General features: G+C 31.2%; 1 protein-coding gene across 2 annotated transcripts in view; it reads right to left on the bottom strand.

Moving 5' to 3' along the window:
* Positions 1–20,808, bottom strand: part of LOC144847321 (nuclear receptor subfamily 1 group D member 2-like) — a 52,883-nt gene that overhangs the window by 29,175 nt on the left and 2,900 nt on the right. Inside the window, exons 1-2 of one of the 2 annotated variants that reach the window (XM_078703623.1) lie at positions 13,925–14,330; positions 7,756–7,848 (exon numbers count right to left, since the gene is read on the bottom strand). In XM_078703623.1, coding sequence (XP_078559749.1) covers positions 7,756–7,833 — 78 coding nt within the window. In that variant the 5' untranslated portion in view covers positions 7,834–7,848; positions 13,925–14,330. Of the gene's footprint in view, positions 1–7,755; positions 7,849–13,924; positions 14,331–20,808 lie in introns of those variants that run through there. The other variant, XM_078703618.1, reaches the window with a different exon arrangement.

Genomic DNA, 20,808 nt, shown 5'->3' with positions numbered 1-20,808 from the left:
TGCTAAACAAAATTTTAAAATGAAATTTTTCCCCGAGTCCCAAAGAAGGAATTTACTGTATGTTCAATTTGTTGCTGTATCTCTATATTGTACATTGTAATGAAAGAGAACATGTGAATATTTTAAAAGATAAAATCAAAGCGGATATAATGACTAGAATAGAACAAAATAGAAGTTTAAAACTCAGAAATTCAATTTAATTTAAAATATATCAACAATATATATTGATTAAATTGTAAATCTTGAGTAAAGAGTGTCCCTTCAGGAATATTGCATATTACAATTCCCCCTTCCTATTAGCACGTTCGTTCTCCCTCCGGAAAATGCTTTCAAAGTGTCATTTATACTAGAGATCAATGAATATTAGATACAAAGTTCATAAAACGAGCCTAAAGACAGACAAAATTATAGTGTGATATAGTTTTTGTATTAATTTGCCCGCATGGACAGGTAAGGGTGAAATATGTAGGTGTCAAGGATAAAGTAAAGTTTAACTGTTGTACTACATTGACGCAATATACATATTAAGCATGTACAGTATCCATCTATTTAAGGATTTAAATGACAGTTTAGGCTCCAATTAGGTGTTTAATCATTTACTTTTGTAATTAGTTTAGGGACGAGACTATTAAACAAAATTAATTTAGTATTCATAAGTACAATACTAGAGGAAAATGTAAACTTTGACCTCTCTTTGAAGACAACAGTACTTTCTAGAAGTTATAGTATTGAGTGAGTGAGTCTCACTCCAAAGGACGATCAAAGCTTATTGATAGAAACGTTGAGAAACTCAACAGTTCTTTCTAGAATTAATATACATGGTGTACCTGCAAACTTTATATCAACATTTGATATCGCCATGCAAACCTTCAAACAATATATTGAATCTATTCTCAAGTTCTGCAGATGCTACTGTAACTTCTTCATAAGTATTTTTAAGCTATATTTATATTATTGTATAAACAGTTTTATGGCTGTTTAGTAAGTTTTTTAGGTTATCAACTACATACAAGCTTTTAGCTCTTTGTTGATGGACTATCCAATCTTTTAATGTATGTTAGTCTATTTTTTTTAATGATATTTTTCATTTCTCTTTGGATGAATAAAATTAATAAAATGATTTAAACAAACCTTGAGTAATCCACATTTGAGATTGGTTTTATACTGTACACATCCCTTTAGTGACTATATTTTATACAACATCGATCTGATTGTGGAGAAATTGGTTTTTGATGTTCTAAGAAAGATGTCTAGTTCACAACACATGCTAAACATTGTAACACAAGATATTTATTTAATTCATATAAATCCCCATTTTTATCATTTTTACGAATATTATTATTACACCAAATTTGTTACAACATAATAATTCACATAATTTTCAAAAACAATGAAAATGTCATGTATATTTCTGTTACATAGCAAACGTGTTAAACTGGTTTTCAACTTTGCGGATTTGTTGTAGTAGTGCAAACAATCACAATGGTGATGCTGCGAAAATCAGCCTTTATTCTTCACATGATTCCCATAATAATTCGTAGCCTCATTATCACCATCATCAATCATAATTTGTAGCAATAACTCAACTTCTTCCCTACTAATTCATCCAACATTCAGGTGCCCTTTCATGCAACTAATTTCAAAGAATACATTCAACAGAAATTACGATTTACAGAAATTGAAGAACATTAATAATGGTACTAAGCCCTATGGTTGTATTCTTAAGACTGCAGTAATATCAACATTAATACAGTTGAAATTACTTGGTATAATTTAATCAACCAACATGCGTCGAAATTGTAAAATGGACTATTCAACCTACAGTATAACTTTCACTATATTAATTCTTACAAAAAGTATATTTGATCTACAGTATGAAACCTTTCAAAACCGTTCAGCTATTTATTATCAATACTGTAGTTATTAACATTTGAGATTCAAACTCAGACTCTCATACTTCTTTAATAAGCCCTACCACTGAGCACAAGACAAGCAAGCAATCTCGTCTTCTTTTGTAGATTTCTCATTGTATCAAGTTTTACATTTTTCAGTTTATCAAAAATACTCTAACATGATTAGTACACCATGTTTCCTGTCCTGCAAAATGGCATACTTTATTAGTCAGTTTGAAATAAATAACAAATAAAACGTTTGTATCAATGCTAGCAGCAGATTAATATGTCCATTTTGGAAGAGTAACATTACACTAGAGAACATTAAATAAAATGAGTTAATGGATATGTTTTAAATTTACAAATTAATGTATATTTTCAGCTTTAGGAAATTATGGTGCGGAAAAACATTTACGTAGGAAGCTTGATAAAAATAGCTTTCCTGAAACGGAATTAAATAAGCCACTTTTCTACCCGCAATACATTCGACTTTAAACAACACATAGACTACATAAGAAGTAGAAAAGATAATAATGTCGAGAAGCAGTCATGCATTCGTGATAAGTAGAATGGACGCTGACCTTAACAGAAACTATGAAAACGTGACATTGAAATCATTGAATCGTTTACACCACGATTCCTAACGACCGTCAGAGAGAGAGAACGGTTTCATTTGCCATGGATGTAGGCCAGTTAATACAAATGTAGTGCAATAAATACGGCCGTTAATTGGTTGGTCAACTGTCTGGGTGCGATGGATTCACTAACGTCGTAAGATAATATGTATGTTAGGTAACTGCGAATATAAAATGTAGATCCCTACCTTGTAATGGAATATTGTATGTTACAGTAGGTGATTATAAAAACGTACAGTATGTAATTATTTCTCTCTCTTGCCTAGTAACTTACCTAGTAAAAGAATATGAATTGTGAAAATGAAAAACAAAGATGGATTGGCTGAATAGCAAGGGACTAAAGGTGGCTGAATTAATGCAGTAGCAAGAGACTAAAGGTGATAGCAAAAAACATTGGACAAAATATCTTGCTAAATGTATGTAATTATTGATATACAAGTGTTAATCCATGTTAATCCAGCAAAAGAATTTGAATACAAATTTAATGACTGCAACACAGTTACAAGTGATAATCAATGGATACAGTAACCTACTTTCTATTGCAATATATAGGTTTACCAGAATAAATATCTACATGTTCACTTGTTTATAATCAAAATAATTCTAGGTTTTCTTTCAAAACATTTTCTCTCTTCAAATGCATCATTTTTTTGTCAGTAAGTTCATACTTAAATGATGGTGTAATGAAAAGGGTGAAATATTTTCATAAAGGATTTTTGTAAATTGATATTTTATATAGACTTTAAAAAATAGGTCATGCGAACTAACAATAAGCCACTCCAAAGTTTAGCCTATTTCCTACTGTAGTTAAAAAACACACCTGTCAATCAAAGTAACTGTAAGGTGTGTCTATGTTTTTTGGTCAATGTGTCGGCATCCTTTCAAACTGCCCTTTAAACATGTAATGATTGTTCTCCGCTTAAAGTATTGGGCGTGGCTACCATACTCATGAATAATTAAAATTAATCAGGTCCAATTTAGTTGACCTACTTCAATGAAACCATGTATTCACTTCCAATGTAACTGTGGTACATTGTACTTTTTTAAGCAGGGCAGATATGAAAACAATGCTATTGAATAAAAAGGCAGCATTTATGCAAACAGGTTTTCACTACTAAATCTGTACTGTGTTTTTAAGCAAGGCAGGTACAGTATGAAGACAATACTATTGAGTATTAAATGCAACATCTCAATGCAAGATGTAAACAGGTTTGCACTACAATATCTAGCCCTACAATGTACATTCAGTTGATGGGTTAAACCTATCCAACCCTGATAAAAGGGTCTGGTGGAGCTTTATCATTACACTACTATCTATTCTTAGATCCGATAAAGTCACTAGTACATACTGTATAGTAATGTACTACACAGAAGCAATGAAATAAAATTATTGTGATAATGCAAGCTGGAAATATCACATTTCAGCTGTGTTAATCGCACATGATTTATATATTCAATCTAAGAAACACACAAAGCTGACGATTTTTCATTGAGGAAATTAAATTGTTCTGAATCATTGAAAATTGAGAGGAAAAATAAAGTGACTGATTTATCCTGGTTCTGACCTATATAATTCATAACACAATTTTATATAAGTTTCATATTTGTTGTTTAATAAAAATGAATATACTAAAATCAGACATTACGCAATTTTGCAGAAATCGGACAATAACCACCCGGACAATACCCACCCATTATGGACTGTACCATTGTTTAGAGTGAGGGTGTATGACAAAGTTAGGTGTTGGCTTAGGTTTTTTTATCAATCTCTATAATAGAATACTTCCTATTATATGCCTTTGAATTCTTTGAAAATTTAACCTAGTAGGGTGTTTGCAGTATAAAAGTTAAATATCTTTCTTATTTTTGCAGTTTTAAAAAGTTATTTAGTTTTTAAACATGATTTCACTTATAAAAAGACAAAATAAACGGTTTTAAAAATGTAACCGAAAACTACTGTCTGTTTGTTTCTAAATACTATTTTATTTTTTTATAATACAAGAAAATACAGTATATTATAGAAAAGTAATAAAATGTTATATGTACAGAATAATGCAATAAAAGCACCATTTTCTGACAGACAATCTCACCATTTTTTACTTTAAATTACAGTTTTCTCAGGTAAATAATTTCTCCCGATCCAATTTTTAGTCGAACGAAGTCAATAACTAATATGTGAGATTAAAAATAGCATTTAACTAATTTTTTTCAAATAATGTTTTCATAGAAACAATACTGTACAGTATATCTTTAATCTACGGTACGAACTAAGCAATACAAGTTAATGATGCTAAATTAAGCTATCTGCAATAAAGGGCATCTTTATCTGATTCTGTGCACACACCTTAATTATTTTTATTCTCAGAAATCAGTGCTCGAAAGCAGCCAACTCAAGGAAATAAATCAATCAGATTTGCTTGTGTCATTATTCACAATTAGGTGTTCCAATAACGACAGATTTCCTTTCTATTTTCGTACAATGCACATTTTTTTTTTATTATCCGGTTTAATATTACCTTTAATACAATGAGTAATTTATGTCAATATTGTACATCAAGTACAATATGAATGTCAGTTTGTGACACTAACTATTTGAATGTTTAACTTATTAGTTTATATTATCTTTTCCAATTTACTTAATATTTACAAGAATTCAATTCAATATCTTTTATCGTTCTGTCAGATCACACTAAAAGTAAATCAAATATAATTTTCATTTAATACCAGGAAATTTTGAGCACTTATAATTACAGATAAATTTAGTTTTTGAAAAATAACTATTACACTGTCTAATAATAAAGTACTGAGCCAAATGAACATAAAGTTAGTATTTTTATTTGTTATTGCATTAAATTCACTTGAATCATCTGTACTGTAAACAAAACATCAATGGGACAAAAATAATTAGGAAAATATTGATTACCAACTTTAACTAGACTTTAATGTATTCATTTCAATAACAAAATAATTAATGATTATTGATCATTTTAAAATCAAAAGGTGTGTGTTAAATAAAATCATAGTTTAACAGATGGTATGTTGTTGTTTTCATTTTGGATTGCTTCCTTTTAAAACATAAGGAGCTGGTTTCCAAAGAAATGTAGACTATGACCTTTGAACTACATTACCTCAATCTGACAATAATAAAGTTGAGAGTCTATTAGTATTACCAGGCATCATAGAAGAGTGACCTAGATTTTCTTAATAACATCTACATAATTTCTTGGTTCTTCAATGTTTGACCAGCATAATTAACGATGGTATTCTTTATGATGCTTCTTTAATAAATATCTGGGTACTACCACCAGCAGTAAATCGTAGTAAAACTAAATGTCATATCTTTTGCATTGTAATTTTAGGGGAGGGGTTGAGGCTTTTCGATGGGACCTCCCTTGGATCTGCCTATGTTCAAGGTACTTTAATTGTAATACCCGACACAGTGACAGGGAATATATATACAGTACTAGTGTATTTTGTACTCTAGCACAAAATATGGCGCCATAGATTGTAAAAAACATACAGTAAAGTAAGCTTAAAAACAATCTGCCAAAATATATTGATGGATGCTACATGCACATACCATTATTGTTTGTGGGCATGTGTTCTATTGATTCTTATATGGTCAAAGGTGAATCATAGACCAATCAAATTAAAGTTTGGTAGTATACAATATTGGGTATCTCCACTACATATTACTACTTTAATCTTTAGAATTAATACTAAATTTCAAAAAGAAGATGCAGACATCCTTAGATTAAATATTTCCCCTTTTTTATCCTACTCATTGGCTTGACCAATTTACTTGTGGTCACTTTCAAACCACAAGTCCAATTTAGTTATTTAGGCCACATCAAGGACACATCAATCTTGGACTTATAAACTTGTTTTACAGCCAAATACTATTAATAATTTATTTTTATTTACTAATGCCATCAATATAAAGACTTTTTATAAAACTCTGTCTACACTATTTGACAAAAAAAAAAGTCTAATGTGCCCAAATATGGTAGGGATATGACATCACCATGTCTATATATGGGCACATCACATTTTTTGTCACATAAAATTTAAAAAATAAATAAACTTTCCCTATATTTCTTTTTCGTATTGCAAACATCTCTCATTGTGACTAGCTTCTGTAACTATAGGAGTTTCTTCTATGCTGTAACTATGCAGTGCTTTTGTTTTCATTAATCAAATTAATGATTTTTTTAAATTAATTAATTGTTTTATAGTTGTTTTTAATCAATAAAATAATATTTTAAAATTTTACTCCAGCCTCAATTTGTTTTTGTTCAATTTAATTTTGTTTATGTTCTCTTATATAAAATAAAAATGTGCTAAACAGCAATTTTGTACAAAATCCCATTAGTGAGAGCAGATTAAACCAAGGCTTATATTCAATTCACACTATTGTTGGACAAGAGCAGTGTTTGTTTCAGTGTAAACCTACTGTCAACTAAACACACTAGAGTTCAGGTGAAGCCTATGGCCAGGTTATTAGCCAACGAGTATCATATGAATAATTCAACGAGCAAGAAGAAGAGTCGCATCGATCGCTGGTTTATACTAACTCGTTTATCAATTGTGTGAGAAACCATCGTTACACGATTGTCCTGTGAGAATCAATCCATCACAGGGGCGGATCCATGGCATTTTGGATGTCAAAAGTGGGAAGCAAACACATGCTCCAGGATCTGCCCTTGCATCACAGATTTGTTTTTTAAAAACGTAAAATTGATTACAAAGATGATCAAACAGTGATTATGAATTGTATCAACAAATAATTAGTATTATAAAGATGTGATGATGTTAATACTGTATATTATGTTGCATACTGTGATAAAAATAATAATAATGGTATTAAATAGCGCCTAACATAATGTTTCTAAGTGCTTTACAGTACACACAAAAATGATCCATAAAATCCTAAAATAATTAAAAAAGGAAGAAAAGCAGAGGAACCATTTACACCGCTCAGTGTAACTGTTTAGTATAGTATGTAGAAAAGACAGATACAGTAGCATATAGACAACACACACTAGGAAAGGCATATGTACCAATCTTCAGCCTTCAAAATGGATGAAGGGAAAAGTGCTCTATTCTGGTTAGGCCTATTTAGTGGCACTCTATTGTTTGAAAAGGGCACTTTGGGAAAACAATATCAGAAGAAATTAACAAAGAGAAGAGGGGCAATACACACAAGGGGAAAGATACACCAAGCTTACCTTGCAACCTTCACACGTGTGAACACCATAATGAAACCCAGAAGCTTTGTCACTGCAAACCTTACATAAAATGTTCATATCTGCTATAACAATCTGAAATAGAAAATACAATTATTCATTTTTAAAAAAATGTATTCAGTGTAGTTAAGTGACTGTAAATGAAATAGATATGGGAGTATAGTGTTCTTGGTAACATACAGTTACTGTAGCATCCATATGTAATAAATTATTATATTACATATTCCTCTGACAACAGTACTACAATTCAAACTGCACAGAACCATTGTCAAATACCAAAGTGACATACTACATACACACTGTAGGAACAATTCTCTAAAAACATACTGCATGAACTGTATAAATGATGAGATACTACTGTATAAGTCATACTCACTTGTGTCAACTAGCTCTGACCACTCCAACAACAAACCCAACATGTAAAACTTAGTAATAATAGTGGTTTAATTATCCAAGTTGCTCATGTTTAATAATCAATCCTCCCTCCCTTCCTCTTTAAATGATCTGTCCATTCTGATTGGTTAAGTTCATATTAACATGATAGTCTCATTTAAATCTCTAGTACTGTACTCGAGTTCACCAACAGTTCGAAAAACGTTTACTTTAACTGCGAGACGGTCGGTAACGAGACATTGCAAGAGAGATTGTTGCATGTTATTGATTGATGACAATCTGGTAAAATTCTGATGAATTCAAGATATGTATTATAGGAATTGATAACCTCAATCAAAGAAACTCTGATACAGGAAATGAATTGAAATGCCCATGAAATTTCCCCTGCTTATCTGGACAGCGCAAAATCTAACTTAATGCGACATAACCATTAAAGTTTTAAATGGATTCGGAAATCGGTTCTCCAGGGTAAGAGACATAGAGATTGCCCTCTGACACAAGATGAAGTTTTAGCCACGTATAAATATTTGATCCAATAAAAAATGGCCAACAAATTACTCTGCACATGAAATAATCACTCAAATGACATTTCATAATAGACTACAACTGTAAAACATAAACATTAACATAATGTCAATGCTACTGCACGACATAATGGATTCAGACAAAACCGTGAACTTTAAACCTCTCGTTCTATTCTTTGTTTGATACTATTAATAAAAAAAAGTTCAGTTATCACTGTAAACTGTCATGAAGTGAAAGTTTATTCAAAATTCTTTCCTACGCCACAGCCAAAAAAATATATATTTTTAATTTTTGTACAGATTCATTTATAGTTCAATGTTGCCTTAATAATGAGTTTCTAGCAAGAAATTTTTAATCATTTGTAATGAAATGAGATAAAACATGTTTGGAAATCCCCAGGCACTGTGTAAAAAATTGTAGTAGGACTGAAACAAAAACAAAATATATTCAGATTAATAACTACATTTCTTACCCTGTAAAGTTGATTAAACTCGCCTCCTGGCAAAATTAAAAACGTGACCCCTAGTATTAACAACGAATAATTAACTATCTCTGAGCAACACTATTGAACTCATATAAAAAGATATAAATATTTACATTAACTCATACAGTAGCTGTGTAAAAGTAATATAAAACAACATAACAATATTCTAAAATCTTCATAAAAAAAAACCCACTACAGACTCTAAACAATCGGTATGCTACTTTCATTTTTTTTAGTTTAACAGAGGAGGCATCATTCAATGTCGTGCTAAAAAAAATTATTTAATAATTGAAAACATGAACATTCATTTTAAAATTCATTGCAGTTAACAGGTAGTGGCAATTCTAACATAATCTATATATTGCAATTCTGCATTTCTCTCCATTTCTGACAGGTTATGAAATTTTATGTTTTTACTGACTTCAATAATTATTGTTTCCGTAAGTTTGTGAGACTATAATATAGTAGCTTCATAATCATAATAGGGCATTATTGGTGTTTCTCGAGCTAGCCAACTACTGTATGTTTACAAGCCCGTAGCCAGGGGTGCCCTTTTCAAACTAGAAACAAGCAGAAAAGCAAAAAAAATATCCATTCCAAGCATAATCTTACCCCATAATTATCTATGTAATTATTGGGACTCAGGAGATTTTAGAGGTCTAAAAAGTAAAGTGCATTGTTCTGTTGGACGCAAAATGAAAGTTTACAGAAGAAAATGGTGTTAATTACCTAATGCTATACAGTTCAGTAGCATTAAGTGGCTATTATAGCCTGGAATTAGAACACTATATACTGCACAAGGAATTTGCTGGTACAATTGATAAAGACTAATCAAGGACTATATTTTTGTAGCAGTGCCAACATTTATTACTAGCAAGAACATTCTGGAATACTGTAAAAGTTCAATAACAACTGTGCTATGTTTAATAATTCAAGGTAGGCCTACTGTACAGTATAATAAAACCCCTTTTTTTTCCCAGATTTGCAATTTGATGGATGAAAAAGTTGTTTTTATATTTTTACCTATTACTAAATATTTATGAAATATAACCATTTAATTTAAAATAGCATTTTGTTGCATTGACTTGAGTTTTTCTAAATTAAATACTATAGTAAGTTGGAACAAAATTGGATACTGAGGCACATACTTGAAAACTAAGGGCGAGAACAGATGAACTTAATATTAAATTTAAACTAAAATTATGTTGCCAACTGAGACACATGGTTTAAGATTGTCTGAATGATAGCGAAAAGGATAAAAACTGTTTTTACAATAAATCCCCCATTTACGAAGAATTCGCTGCTGCAGAACACTTTGCTCGTGTAATATTATTTACTTTAGATATTGATCACATGACAATATACAGCAAAAGTGTCATATTGACAGCATTATGAAGTCTGATTTCATTTGGAGAACTTGATAGTATATTTGCTAGAAGGTTAGAAATAGCAGTGTGGAATGTAGGTCAGATGAAAGAGCTTCTAGTAACCAAGTACCTAGTGAAATTGACACAGTATATACTATTAACTGTATACCACTACAATATGACATCTTATTATCTATTGTACAATGTACCATTTATTCTAGAATAAACATTCATTAAAATACAACAAAGGGAAGGGGGAAATGTATAGTATTTATATAGCCAATGTGTAATCTTGAAAGAGAATAAACCTTTTATTTGTTATTTCTATTACATATTCCTTTAGGGTAAATATGGGTCAAGAAATATGAACTGAAATCAGCTCTGGTATAGAGGGGCCAGCACTGAAAAAAACAGGGTAATTTCCTCACTCTTTTAAAGGTATAATTTCATCATAGACTTGTTTATCTTCCTAGAACTAGTAGTGAGAAAGTGATGTATTATTATAAAGTCATTATATACATTGTATGAACAGAAATGTTTATATTTTAATATGTATGTATACAATAGATGACGAGTACAGTATTTGTATCTGTAAGGTTAGTACAGTATGTACTTTGAATTAATACAGAAAACGAGCATATAATTACCAACCTATCACATAAAGACACATGCACATCTGTGTTATTAACTAGAATACAAAATAATCAACTTGGGTTTTTCATTTAAATCAGATTTTGAGTATAGATTATCAGGGAATCTCCAGTGTATGTCCGATATATTATTAACCTCAATTTTCCGAAACTAGGTCAAGTTATAATCTCAATTTTGAAACCATACGGGACACAACCACTACTTAAAAGTTTCTGCAAACTTTGCTTCGTAGAATACAATATGGACACTGTACGGCTAATAGTAATAAACATAATTTAATTACTGTATATGTGCAAATATTAAATGATTAAGGTACAGAATTGTTTGCAATGTACTGGTAACACTGCAGCAGGTCATGAAATCAACCAATCAGAGCCTGTGGAATCCTATTGTGAAGTTATCCACTTGTAATGATGGCTGTAAAGACTTTTAGCACTCAATCGCAACCTGTATTTAACATGGGCCAGATGTTCATATTTACGACAATGGGTGTCGCTATTTGCTATCTGTGTACTTAACAGTGCACGTTAAAGAACTTGGTACACTATTCGAAAAGAGTAGGGGATCGTCTCCCGGTGTACTGATCTGGTAGGCGCTGCACTGCTGGCTGCCATGGGTCCGTGGAGGGCCTAATCCGAATTTCCTCAGTTTCCAGTTAAGCTTGAGGACAAATATAAATACCTTTACCTTTACAGTTTTACAACTGGTCAACATTTGATGTTTGTAGGAATACAGTAAACTCATTGAGCAACTCAGTATAAATATAAATAATAAAGATAGGTCTGTTAATAATTAATACTTTTCCTACTACTGTACGTACACATATGAAATATTTTCTCTGTACTTATTTTCTATTGAAAAACTACAAAGAACATAACTTTGGTTTCCTTACAGTTGTTTGTTTACAAAGATCATGTTGAACCTTAATTTTCTAAAGCCTAGTTTGGTGGTCATTGTGTAATAACTCATTGGTGGTTTTGCTGATAGAGAACGAAATGAAAATCATTTTTTGATTGGATGTTTTTTTGGTAAGAAAATACACTCTTGAAAAAATATAGTGTTCAAACTATTCTTTTCTTCTTAATAGAAATGGGGCCCTAAAGTACTGTACAGTGGTGTAAGATTAATTTCAAGCTAATGTGCCTTTCAACTTTGTTTTAAGTGACCTAGATTCTCTGTACAGTACGTTAGCTTGTTGAATTATTAAATGCATAAAACTTCATTGTACTGTACAATATGATATTCTGTACAGAATGACCTACAAAAGTGCAAGCCTTTATTATTAGTATATTACATTGATACCACTAATTACATTGTTAAAGTTTCATATGATAATTTCAATGGGTTATTTGATGAGATTAGATTTGTATCTTTTACTTTTTATATCATCTTTGGATTTGCATAGACACTTTAGAGTAGTGTATTGTTTTCTATTGTTATAAAAAGATAAAGAAAGTAGATCTGTTTAAAATATAAAGTAAAAAATATTGCTCAGTTGTTCCGGAAAACCAGCCCAAATTTAGGTTGAGTCCTCCAGCCACGGAACAATTACTGATGGTAAATGAAGGACTTTTGGATGGATTTACAGACAGACCAAAAAAAAAATATAATTATAAATCTATTAATAGGTGTGGTGTCAAGTGCCTATATACCTCCTCCTTCCTTTATAAAAAAAAAGTCTGGATAAGAAACATATTTTTTTATTACTTATTTTTATTACCAGCTATTTTGGTCAGATACTGTACAAACTGCTTAGAATAACCAAACTGAAAACAATTCCTATATCAACACAGATAAAGAAAATAGTTTTATCATATGAGACAATATACTAATGTAGAGCACTGTGTTTGTAAGTTAACAGAAACCATGGATATTTAAAATTCTACTTTAAAACAATCTACAAATTTAACATAATATTTCTGGGCAGTACACCGGAAGACGATTCCCTACTCTTTAAAAAAAAATGTACTGCATTTTTAACGTCAATAGCTTAACGTCTCATCTGAAAGACGGTGCACTATTCCAATCCGCCATACGGAGAGCGATGATGGGATCCGCATCATTATGGACCAAAGAAAACCTATGGTCTTTCACCGTTCACCTCACAACACAGTGAATTTTAGGGAGTTTAGCCGACTGCTCTTTTAGTTTTAAATGTGTTTTATGTGTAAAAAAGTGTACAAATATGATGAAAAACAAACAACTTAATAATTATACTGGTTCACAAAGAGGGAAATATTATAGTTTATGTTAAAGAGGTTAGAAATTTCCATGTTGTGCCAAGGTAGTAAATCAATCTAATGTCTACCATAGACTGTAGTCCAAGCAATCAAAGGTTCACTTGTATAGACTGACCTAGATTACAAGCTATATGTTGAATGATAGCATTTTATGAAAAGTAATTTATAGGCTAAATAGCTAGCTAGCTATTTCATTACAAAAACTTATGTAATATTAATAAATACTGTACTGTATTATTAATAATATTACACATGGTGTTCACTTTAATGTTGGCATACAGGACAATATAAATATGAGTTTAAACAACATATATATAACAACAATACACTATGATTAAGGGGATAAATCTTAAAATTAAAAGTACCTGTTAATTACCAGTAATTGCTAGTATCATTGTAACCATTAAAAAAAAAAATCTCTGTTTGCAATTTGTTTCACTCAAAATGCTAGATTGACTAGCTTATGGTCAAAATAATTTTATAGTACATACCTTACACTTTACAGCCAGTTCCAAAGGATACGCAACAATCTCACAGCTGAGCCAGTGCTTGGATTAGAGACGTGGTGTATTGCACAAAAGACAAGACCCAATTGTCATATTAAGTTCCACTTTTTCAAACAATTTTCAAACTATTTTACACAATACAATCTTATAGAGTTTCTACAAGGAAGTCCGAGTAGACAAGACCCAATTATACTTGTACTAAGACCCACTTTGTGAAAAGCACAGACCTACTTGTAAAGCGATCGATTGCCCTTGTGTTTATATCACCATTCTCTCATTAATTCAGTTCACGCTTCAATGACCCCTGACCCACTTTCCTGCCGTGCAGTTAAAGTCTTTCTCCCGCTGTTACACCCGTTCCCCACAAGTATCACATACCAGTGGAACAAAAAAAATACACTTGTGTTAACATTAGGTGATTGTCCAGGGAGTGAGTTATTTATAGTAGTGAATATCAGACAATGGTAACCGGACGAAAGAGCACATACAACCTCCAATGAACTCTCGTATCTGACATACTTTATAAAAAGAAGGTAATTCATAACTATAATAGGCAAACATAGGCTATCTGCGTCAGGCCTACTTTCATTGCCAAAACAACATAGAAGGTATAGTGTCCTATATTAATAACCTGGTTGTCTAAAGGGAGGCTGATTGAATATTTGGTCATAATAAGTCCCATATGGCGTTTAAAATTTATTAATGAAGATAAAACCACATGTATTACAAATTTCAGTTAGAAAACACAAATGACTCCACTGTAAAAAACATATTTTCTGTATCAAAAACGTAAATAAGCAATTTTAATTTGTATTCTACAGTAGGATTAGGCTGTTTGCCAGAATGTCTGTAGTAGACAAACGTTCTGCAAACTACTGTATGTAACAAACATCAATCTTCGTCCATTCATAGGCAACAGTTGATTTTTCAGTGGCTACAACTGTATAATATATGCATACAGTATATATTGTTTTATAGGCCTAAGTACGACAAAAGGAATTCAACCGACTTTGTCGTTATAATCAACTTGGTCACTCACGTGATATGGTGGTGAAAGCAATACATGATTTTTACTAGTTATAATTGTGATAATGCATAGTGTAAAATATTACATCCATATGTGTCTACTGTCATGTGCGTTTTAAAGGGGAAACCCCGGTCTGTGCTGAATTTCCTTGACATTGCCTAGTGGAACATGACCTCGATCCAATCGCGCTTCCGCCTAACGAACTGCATTTTGGTGTATATAATGACGTCATTCATAACGAACGCACATGGACGGAACCGGTTTTATTGGAGTAAAAATTGAGCTGCAACGCGATCTTTATTGATAAACTGCCGAAACCGATTTCCAAAAAACCGTTCTTTTTTATTTTTCAATAGAAACAGGCCCTTAGTGAACCAATTGCTTTTAAATAATTTTCCCCAGAAATTTGAGTCAAAACATTTTTACGAACAAGCCTTTCTTTCATTATAGAAGCTACAGTTACTACTAATAAATCATGAACGGTACTGCTATTCTCTAGGCTAATCAGAAGTTGAGCATCAACTTGCTTCTTAAAGCAAACTATCACCTGCTTTGAAAGTGTAAATTGGATAAGAAAGGTATACAATACAAAACACAGCCTTAGGTACAGATGTGTTATGTCTGAATCATACTTTTAATATTCTAAATAATTGCACTGGGTTGCCAAATTTTCCTTGATTTATATTCTGTCTTTAAATGGGATATCCGTTCTTTTGTATTTGTTGTTGTAATTGTTATGTCATTGTCGCATTGATATAGTGAATAATTATTTATAAATGACATTAAATTCTACTAACTTTCAATTGTGCAATTGTAAAATTATTGTACTGTGTATACTCTTTGTACGGTATTTTAGACATCATCTATAGTGTCATTTAAATCATATCATACTCAAATTGGCTACAATTATTTCTAACAACCACCCAACACCAAATCAAATTTATTCAACTTATGGAATCTTTCAATTTAACAAATTTTTCTGTTTCTATGATATAATATAAATATGCCATAAATAACAATTGATTATAAATTAAGAGTTGATATTATATTAGTCATGAGATTAGCTTTCAAGATAGTTGAGTTATAAGACCTTTGGGATCAGAACTGTAATAAGCTGGACAGGCCAGAGGCAGATTTGCTATTAAACTGGTGAGGATGGTCATCTACTGATAGAATGACCTGCTATAATTGTGACATGTGTATGCAGATTGAAAGCAAGAGGAAAAATAATTGTTACATTAACTGTCAATGGTGTTCAAAAGGAACTGGATAAGATGACCTTCCTTCAGGTGTCCTAAATCTTTAAATGAATGAGTAAAGGTTACACATTAAAACATTCCAATACAAAAGAGCCAAAGGTAGACAAATAGTCGTCACCAATTATAATTCGAAAGTAAATATAGTACAATAGGTGTATTGTTATACCCAAAAAGGAAATGCTTACAGATACAAACACAAGTAAAATGGGGTACATCCTATTGCACAAAATAAGCCCGTAGTCAACAGAAGGTTCAAACTATGTAGGCCTACAGTAGCCTTTGTTTTCTATACCAACAGTGGAAAGATTGATAGAAAAATGGGCCTAAACTAGCCTACCATATCTCAGTTTTATTCAAAATTAAATAAAGACAAATTAAAAATGAATGCATTACTTAGTTAAATCATAATACTTATGTACTGTATTTACATGGTATTTAAAGACAAAAAGACAATAACAATTGTTTATACTTTGTTTAATAATTTATGTATTTGCTGTACAATTTCTAAAAAATTAATTTAGGAAACAAGCAAACACTCCTTGTGTCCATTTAAATTGCCACCTTACATTACAGTAATTTGTCAGATTTGGTTTTCCAAGAGAAATAAGGTTTTCAAAACCATTTAAAAATAAAACGGTTTTAATTTAGTAATTTACCACAGTACAAAGATTATTAATTTAATTTCGAAACAACTAAAAATTAAATTATTAAAAACATTGTAAAACCAAAATCCCAACAATAGCTATTATTTAAAGTCTGCAAAATAACCTTATTTCAATTTAGGATAGAATTGATAGGTTATTTAGAACAAGACAGCCTGTCCTATATATACTCCTATATGTAGAGTATTACACACACTTCAGTAGTTGATGTTAGCACAAGGCTACCCTAATATGTCTATGCACTTTCAATTAAATTTCATTTCTCTTCATTTCTATTCAGAGATAAGAGACATAAGTAGGTCAAATCTATGAAGGTCATTCTGTAAAAAGGTCAATCAACCTTCAAAGGTATAGCTTCTGCAGATACAATCTCTGTGGTAGTTTTTTTTTTGTATTATAAATAATATTATTATACTTTTACTATTTGTTTTGTAACTAGCATTATAAAGAATATATTAGGCCACAACCCTATATGATTTTTTCAATTAAATTTAGGGGAATCAATTGCAGTTTCCTGAACTTGTATTCAACATGTACATTATTGAATTTATTAAATCAAAATAATAAGAAAGGCAATGATTAGTATGCCCTTGCTTCTAGATATTCCTTGTACAGTAACTTGACATAAATTAATGAATGAAAGTAAATTACAGCATCAATTTCTTTTAAAAAGAAAAAAGACATACATTTATACATTTTTTTCTTCTGAAACCTGTAATATTTTTCCCCAAGCTCCGATGCCCTTAAATACTTTCTGTTTTAATTTTGTTTCACACAACTTGAGTATTATGCTTTCAAACATTAAATGGATCTACTGGGACTCTAGTGAACTCAACTATACAGTCCTATGGAATTTCTAACAATAAAGATGATTGATGTTCAAAAATGTTTTTTTTTATAGTTGTTAATTTTATATATGTTCTTAAATATATTCACAACTAAGTAGTTTTTTGTTACTATTTTGGTCTGGCTTCTTCCTTGCGACTTTTTTTCTTATTTTGTGCTGCATAAGTTTATAATCACTACCATAAATTAGTTTTGTGCTACTGTACACTCTAAAGGTAAAATGTTTTTAATGAATACATGAATACTTATTATTATTTAAATGTAATACCTGCACTTTATGAACTAATAATTTATGTAATTAACAGATAAAGAAAGTATAAAGTTAGGTTATAACAGTACAGTTATATGACCTAATTCTCGATTTATTTATAAATTTGCCAGACATCTTAACCTACATATAAAGAACTAATAAACAAACGTAATAGTTTATTCTTTAGTCTGATCATGGAGAAATAATATTTCTCCATGGTCTGATAGTGTTTATGACCATTCAGTACTGTATGTTGATGAACTTTTTCTTATGCCAATAAATTTTGCACAGACATGTTTTAATTTTCTGTTGGTTATTAGCTTCCTTTTATGCCTCAAAATATTTCCTATTACTGTAAAATTAATGTAATTCTCATGTCATACATTTAATTTTCTTTGTTGTTGGTACACTATGTTTTATACTATGAATCAATTATAACAGTTTGCATTTCCATACAGTATGGAGAGTAGAGTAGAGGTTCTCTAATTCCAACTCTTTTCTTGTTTTGATTACTGGCAGGCAGTGATCTAATAGCCGAAGGCTGGATGACAATCTTTTAATTTTATCGCAGTTCAAAAGTGATTCTCCATGGAGAGGGAACCAACAAGATGGCGACTGCAATTGACCAATCAGATATGCCCTACGCAGTACGCACTACTACGCCTGTGTTGAGCCTATCTGCGTGAGAACGATACGCAACGCAGCGCGTTAAGTGTATAAACGCGAACGCATTCTATATGATCATTCTATTCTATTGCGATTAACAATAATTATATTTAATTTTATAAAAACTGTGCTTTTACAAGAATATGTGTTTATTATGTATGTGATTATTATTTTTTATATTAAATAATGTTTTTGAACACATTTACGGCCGCCATCTTGTTGGTTCCTGTTGGAATCACTTTTTAGTCTGGAGTGCGTCCTCTAGCCTTCGGCTTACAGCTCACTGGATTACTGTCAGTAATCAAAACAAGAATGTAGAAACTAATGAAATATAAAAATAAAGTTCTTTTTGAACTGTTTAAATCAGGAATGAGGGGTTACAGTTAGATACATTGAATACAGTACATCATATTGTTTTACTAGCAGTTCTACTCTTTTCCAAGTATTAATTTTCTAGCTTCAAAATGTTCTATTTTATGGTTACCGTACTCAAACTTTAAATAATATTTTGGTATGTTTTTGTTTTAAGAGGATTACTGTACTACCTTTGAAATATTTTAAAAATTATTACTGACTAAATGTGCTCTTATTTCGTTCATCAACAGATATGTTCTTATAAAAGGAATAAGGGTAATGTTCAGTTCCATGGAGGTAAATGCTTTTTTATCGCAAGCAATGCCATATTATAATTAGCATCGGAACAGAAAAGTGTTCAGATTTACTTAACTAACGCTTTCATTTGTAACTGAAGTGTCACCGATTTGCGCAAATATCTGGTATGCAGGAGTAAATTTGATTGGTTAGAGGATCGTTGATGCATGATTTTCGTATCGTAAGCATCGTTCACTAATCTCGTACCTCAAACTGTCGTAACGAACGAAAGATCAGTGTCGTACAGTAAGAGGTGGCTTCCACTAATCTATTTCGGGTTCAGAACTACAATATCATGGAGTTGTACACCGCGTGTGATAGAAAACCTTCGTAGGTCTGAACAGGCGCTTAGTTTAGGTTTAATTTAAAGGCATAACAAACCTTGGATAAATCTTACCTCAAGGATAACAATCTCTAAAACTTCTTTAGGACTAACAAACTTAAAATGGTCTCATCAACAACTATTGTGAATAACATTATGGCAATACTAATGATAACACTTACTTTCACCTTTCTATCTTGCTATACTGTAATAAAGGTGAATTTGAAGCATAAGGCTGTTTGCTTATAGCAAGGTTGCTGAATAATAATTACCACAATTTGTTTCAAGGTTGAATCCCCTTTTATTATTAGAGGAAATTCATGTACACCTTTCTCGATTTCTTCTATCATGTCACCTTTGAGAATGTGACTTAACAGGAAAATTTGTATGTGGAGAGTTGTGAATAGACCCATTAGGCTAATTCGAAAAAATATACTTGTTTAGCAAATTACCAACAATTTGGCTAGAGAACAAAAGTAAATGCTAATTGAAAAAGATAAAATTAAAACATTGAATTACTTTAAGGGAGAAAGGCACAATAATATTGTGCAAATAAATAACACAATCAAATTTGTTAATATTATCAAAACATCTTGTACTGTACTACTGTATACTACTGAAATTCTATGTGTTGTTTTTTATTCATTACTAAATAACAATTTATAAAATAAGGTTTTAAGACTGCAAAAAAGTCATACCTTTAAAAAACATAAGTAAATTTCACTGTACTGTAATATTGGTAGTGGGACAAGTCGGCCCGGGATGAATTGGAATGGTGGTTCGTCCAATGCTGTATAGGCCTGCATTTTATAAACATAACACTAACACTAACAGATTCTTCGATAACGTTTAATTTGTGGTTTTGTTTTATTTTCAGGGAAATTGTTGGGGTATTGATGCAATAAAGCAAAAATCTGACTTGTTTTAAAAATGTAGGGCGTAATAAAACATTGCCAAATCATCCTCGATTCATATTGACCTAAGGATAAAAATTCAATTTGGAAACTAAATTTAAGCACATACAGTATGGAGAGAGTTTGGAGGGTGTGGACCTAATACTATGCTCAGCATTACTGAGCTTACGATCAGGATCACAGACGATCGGCAGCAAGACGATAGAGGGCCCAGTTTTTAATCAAGGCCTAGAATTTGTATGAATTTTGTAGAAGAGATTATTAGAGGGTTG

The sequence above is a fragment of the Antedon bifida genome, chromosome 1 (assembly GCF_963402885.1).
Source record: "Antedon bifida chromosome 1, ecAntBifi1.1, whole genome shotgun sequence".
Taxonomy (NCBI): Eukaryota; Metazoa; Echinodermata; class Crinoidea; order Comatulida; family Antedonidae; genus Antedon; species Antedon bifida.
The sequence above is the reverse complement of the archived record's forward strand: the minus strand, read 5'-3'. Positions and strand labels throughout refer to the sequence as shown.